This window comes from Triticum aestivum, chromosome 3A, assembly GCF_018294505.1.
Source record: "Triticum aestivum cultivar Chinese Spring chromosome 3A, IWGSC CS RefSeq v2.1, whole genome shotgun sequence".
NCBI lineage: Eukaryota > Viridiplantae > Streptophyta > Magnoliopsida > Poales > Poaceae > Triticum > Triticum aestivum.
The window spans coordinates 567910101-567916064 of NC_057800.1; the positions used below are offsets into that span (position 1 = coordinate 567910101).

Genomic DNA, 5964 nt, shown 5'->3' on the forward strand with positions numbered 1-5964 from the left:
CATTTTTCAAATACTTGTGCAACATTTTTTAATACTTATTCAACATTTTTATATACTTGTTCAACATTTTTCAAATTTGTTCTTGAAGAGTGTTTTGTGTATAGATATGCAGAATATTTTAGAGTATACAGAAAAATACAAAAATATAGCAAATAACAAGAACAGAAAACTGGAAAAAAAAACAAAAAAGGGGCCCATCTGGGCTCCCCGGACTCAAGACGTCGCCCTGTGATCGCTTAAAGCCAGACATACGGGCAACCCTGTGTTAACCAGCCAGGTGTTAATATTTTTGTCTATAAATCTTATCAAAGTTTACAAAGTTTAATTCTGAACAGAGCTAATATACGGAGTAGATAAAAAACGGAGGAAGTATGTTGATTCAGTACAATTTTGTACGAAATCAGCGACAGTTAATCAGGATTGGAGGGAGTAGCATTTGGAGAATCCGTCTACAGTAAAATAAGAGCGAGGAGCTAGCCGAAAAGCCCTCTCTGTGTGCTAGTGGTAAATTTGTTTTCCCACTTTGTCCACACCTCACAGCTGGACACAGCACTCTCCATTTCTCCTGTTCCGCACCAATCGGCAGCCAACACGAGGCCAGAGCCACCCCAAAACCCCCGCAGCAAACTCAGCGAGGATCCCCACCCCTACCTAAGCCCTAGACCCCTCACCGGCGACCATGCCCGCCGCCGCCGCCGCCGCCTCCGGGACGGCCGTGGCTTCCTACACCGACTACATCCCCGACTCCGTCAAGAGCTTCGTCTCCGACCTCTACCGCTCCATCCGCGGCGGCGACGTGGTCGGGACCGACAAGCTGTACGAGGGCGACTTCCACCGCCTCTCCGCCCGCGTGTACCGCGACGCGCCCTGGCCGCCCGCCAAGGCCGTCGCGACCTACTGCGACGACGACCACGTCTTCCTCCTCCTCTACAGCGAGCTCACGTCCCGCGACGCCCACGCGCGCCTCCCAGGCCTCACCCTCACGCGCCGCGCCGACTCCTGGGACACCTACTGCTCCCTCTTCACCGTCGTCCTCCAGAACGCCCTCACCATGCAGCTGCCCAACCAGTGGCTCTGGGACATGGTCGATGGGTTCGTGTCCCAGTTCCAGACATTCTGCCAGTACCGCACCAAACTCGAGGACAAGACCGAGGAGGAGATCAGCCTACTCCAGCGGTTCGACCAGGTCCGCGCTTACTTATGTCCATTTACTTGTGGGCTTAGAACGAATTGTGGATTGTGGTTCGTGCATGGTAAATAAATGGTATCCTTTGGCGAATTTCAGTTTCTCCTGGCAGTATAGTTTACTGAATGGTACTAGGTTCGTTATTCTCGATGTTTCAGTTAGATTGTGATATTTAGGATGCTGTGGAGCTGGTTCGTGCCTAGAACCGGATATTAATGCCAGTCTCAATTTTATTCAGGAGTTACACTTGAGGTGTCAGATGTGGCTTGTGCTGTGGCAGTTTACTGCATTGCATTGTGTCCCAGTATTATTCGTGAGTTATGTATGTGGATTGTGGTGGCAGAGTTGGTTTTTGCTTGTTAATGGTAGTCACTAGTTCAGTGGATAGTACATACTACTTTGATTACTTATGTGGCGCCTGCACATTGTTTGTTCAATTGTACTCTCAGTTGGTTAAGCTAGTTTTCATGAGTTATTCATAAGTGTTCTGCACAGGTGGTTCTTGCTTTTGATATTGAGTTGTGACTTGTGAGGGGATTCCTTACAATATGTCTATCAGTCATACTTGGTTGGGTGTTTCTAAGGTTACGTCTAGCTTGAATTTTGATGGGTTTTTTTGGTGGTAGTGTTTCCTAACTAATAGTCTTCTTTACAGGCATGGAGTGTGTATGGGGTTTTCAATTACTTGAAGGCACTGGTGGAGAATTCGATGATCAGAGAGGTCCTGGAGAGGGAGGAGCGGCTTGAGCAGTTCACGATGATGAATGGGTATGAGCACAAGCAGGGTGGGAGCAACGTGTTGAAGATGCTGGGGTACTACAGCATGATTGGGCTGCTGAGGGTGCATTGCCTGATAGGGGATTACCATACTGGGCTGAGGTGCTTGTTGCCTATAGATATTGGCCAGCAGGGTGTCTACACCACTGTGACTGGGAGCTACATTTCCACTATCTACTACTATGGTTTTGCCAACTTCATGATGCGCAGGTGTGTAATACACTAGCTTGAGCATTTTCACCATATATATTTATATTGCATTCTACTAAGACCGAAGTGCACTTATTTTTTATTATGGGATATGATAATTGTAGCCCCTCCACTTTGTACAAATAATGACTGATTGTGTTGTTTCCCCATATGTGACAATTCCATAGGCGGTCCTATTGTTGTGTACTTTAAGCTTGGAGTGAGTTAGCAAAAATGTATAATTGTAGTTTAACATCATGTTGTCTTATGGGTAAAGCCTTTGCTGCAGTTTTTCCTTTTGTGCGTACCGTGTTTACGCTAGTCTATGGTAATTGATTGCCAGTAAATTATTCTTGTTTCCCATGCTCAACTCAAAGTGCTTGATTTTCGTGGGTTTCTGATGAGTAATATTATTACCTGATAAAGTATTCGTGTTTTCTGTGCTTACTCCAAAGTGCTTGGCTATCATTGTTCTTCTAATGAGTGATATCATGCGATCAATAATTTGGAGCATGCTTTTCAGTTGTACAAAGATGAGAATATGTTGCTATGTGGCGTGCAAGTGGCACATGCTATTAGTTGCACTTCAGCATCTTGATATTGTCCAAGCTGGAACTGCTTTTAACTGATTCACCATGTTTCTGGGCTGATCTAGGTATGCTGACGTGATACATCAATTCAACAAAATTCTGCTGTATATCCTGAAGTATAAGCAATACCATGAGAAGTCTCCGCAGTATGACTTTGTGCTGAAGAAGAATGAGCAGATGTATGCACTATTGGCAATCTGCCTCTCATTGTGCCCACAGAACAATCTAATAGCTGAAGATGTTAGCACTGAGCTGAAGGGTAAGTATGGTACTGAAATGGAAGAGATGCTTAGAGGTGATGGTGAGGCACATTATGATGAACTCTTTTCCGTTGCCTGCCCCAAGTTCATTGCTGCATGGCCTCCAGTTTTAAAAGAGCCATTTACAAACTACAACCAGGTATTATCTAAAGCTAATATAGCAACGGTATTCTTCTTTTGTATATATATTTTGTTGTATCCCAGATTGGGTTAGGTACCATGGCGTTTCTAGGCTGGGAACATACAGTGTATCTTTGCTTGTTTATCATCTCCAGGAAGCTGCTAGTTCCATTTTTACTGCATCAGTATATGTTTGCACAACCTTTGTCATTGAAAGGCCAAAGTGATTTAGTAACAGAAGTTTCTATATAAGTACCATGGATTAGAAAAACGAATATAAACCCAGTAAAAATTCTCAGTTGTATTAATCAGTTCACGGTTATATACTTAAGGAGATAAATAGAAACATAAATTGGGCACATATATAGATGAAGTTACACTATTGTAGCCTGTGAACATCTGTTATGAACTTTTTTGTACAACGGAATGTTTTATGTTAATGTATATGTACTGATTCGACCTTAGTACTAAATTCTGACCAGGCAGTTTTTCAGTTTCAACACTATTTTCTGGTTTCTGGCATGGCGCATGTACTCATGGCTTATGAAATTATAGAGAAGTTGCTTCAATTGTATTTCTTTGGCTCAGTGGTTTATGGAATTATAGAGAAGTTGCTTTCTTTGTTTTAGTTTGCAATTTCACTTCTGTTAACAAAACAAGCTCTAAATTGCTTACTGTCCAGGATGTATATCGTCTTCAGTTGAAGCTGTTTCTTGATGAAGTGAAGCAACAGCTATTTCTTGGGGATATCAGAAGCTTTCTAAAAGTGTTTTCAGTGATAACCATTGGCAGACTTGCGCAGCACATGAGATTGGATGAGAACGCTCTAAGGTCTGTATAGTTATTTTTTTTATGTTTTACTGATTATGTTAAGAGTTCTTAGGGATTCTAACTTGTATATGGACAGGGCAATCCTTCTGGCGTACACCCGCAAAACTCATGCCGTTGACAACTACGGAAAGATCACATCCAGTGCAGACTTTGACTTCTATATTGATGAGGTAGCACAATTGTTGTGTACCAACTATGACCTTTTTTTGCCTTCTTGTGGACTACCTGTATTCCTTTTTGTTTGTGCATTCACAGACAGAGCCTTTTGTTTAATATTTTTATCAACCTGCTTGGCGAAAAGGAATGCTTATTTTGCTAGCTTCGGAAGTATCATCTCCATGCTTGATCTTGATCTGTTGAATTTCTTACGTTTTATGCTTTTAGATTCAGTATATAGGCTTGAAATTGAGCGTCTTTTGCATTTAAGCATAAGAATTGTATGATCTTAAACCGAACAATTAGTGCAAAATTGTGTGCATGCCTAAATGGGTTGTTTTTCATGTCTCCAATCGGTTTTATCTACACGAGGACAGCACTCTGGCTGTGTCCGTTTTTTTTTGGGAACCTTTGTTTTGTCTGCTGTTGAAACGATCGTTGCAATGCAAGCATGATTCATCATCAGTATATTATTACTGCAAGTCTGCACGTGACTGACTACTCCATGTGATTTGTTAAATCCATTTGGTTAATGCAGGAAACAATTCATGCTACTGAATCCAAGTCAAGCAAGCACCACCATGATTACTTTTTGACGCATATTTCGAAGGTATCCTAAGATCTGTAGCCTTTCTTTCCTCTGTCGATAGTCTACATTGTGTTTCCTTGGACACTTCCTGTGTTCCTTTTGTTTGGTGCTTAGCCCTAGAATAGCTGTCTCTGTGATATCCATATAATCTAACTATCTTTATCATCATCTCCAACAGCTTGAGGAAGTGATGGGCGAGTTGAGTGAGGTACAGCTAGCTGAGCCTGCAATTTCCCCGGGTGAAGAAGCTTGCATGCTTCCTTCTTACGACGGGGCGCACTGGCACTGCTGATGGTTAATGCAAAAGATTTTGTTGCCGTATTGAGCGATCCTTTTTGTCTCCTGTGAACGAAATCCTCGCCAACTAGAAGGCTACGACTTCATTAACGACGCTAACTCTTTCAGCCATGTATCGGAATGGCAAGTTCTGCTCATGAACACTGTTTCTGGGCTGTAGAATCTACACATCCAAATGGTTATGATGATGCCAGTGTCTCCGTGTCACAACTGTCACGTTGGAATGGTTGTGATGTTGATCGAAAAACATCTAAATGGCGGTGATGTAAATCTAAAGAATGGTTTCAGTGCATGGTTTATATGGCGTTGTGGCCTATGGATGTGGTGTGTTTTTCTCTATTCCATTGATATCTTTCTTTTGGACACCCTGTGTAAGACAATAAGTTTTGGGGAACCAGCACAACCCTCTAGGGGTGGCTTATCTCATTATATATAATGGTTGTGTTACAATACGTACAATATACGTACATAGATACAGAAGCTATACATAGTCTAACACCCTCCCTCAATCTTAGCCACTTTCTAAAGAACTGAGAAGGGTAAGATTGCGCCTACAAGCCTCAAACTGTGGCAGCGGTAAAGGCTTAGTGAAGATGTCTGCAAGTTGATCCTTAGATGAGATAAACTTGATCTGGAGTTGCTTCTGTGATACACGTTCCCGTACAAAGTGATAGTCAACTTCAATGTGTTTCATTCGGGCATGAAATACTGGATTTGCAGAAAGGTATGTAGCACCGATGTTATCACACCAAAGAATAGGAGGCTGTGGTTGAGACAAACCCAACTCCTGAAGCAAAGACTGCACCCAAATAATCTCTGCAGTAGCATTAGCCACATCCTTGTACTCAGCTTCAGTACTGCTACGTGACACAGTAGCCTGTTTCCGAGCACTCCATGCGATCAAATTAGAGCCAAAGAATACTGCATAACCCCCCGTGGATCGCCTGTCATCTGGGCTACCAGCCCAAT

The 5964-nt window shown here is 42.7% G+C and overlaps 1 protein-coding gene across 1 annotated transcript; it reads left to right on the forward strand.

Annotated features, from left to right (window-relative positions):
• Positions 1–511: 511 nt before the first annotated feature.
• Positions 512–5287, forward strand: LOC123062256 (eukaryotic translation initiation factor 3 subunit L). Its single transcript, XM_044485701.1, has 7 exons — positions 512–1186; positions 1842–2173; positions 2808–3141; positions 3805–3953; positions 4030–4123; positions 4648–4719; positions 4877–5287. The coding sequence occupies exons 1-7, from the start codon at positions 680–682 to the stop codon at positions 4988–4990; spliced, it is 1602 nt and encodes a 533-aa protein (XP_044341636.1). The 5' UTR covers positions 512–679; the 3' UTR covers positions 4991–5287.
• The last annotated feature ends 677 nt before the right edge of the window (positions 5288–5964 follow it).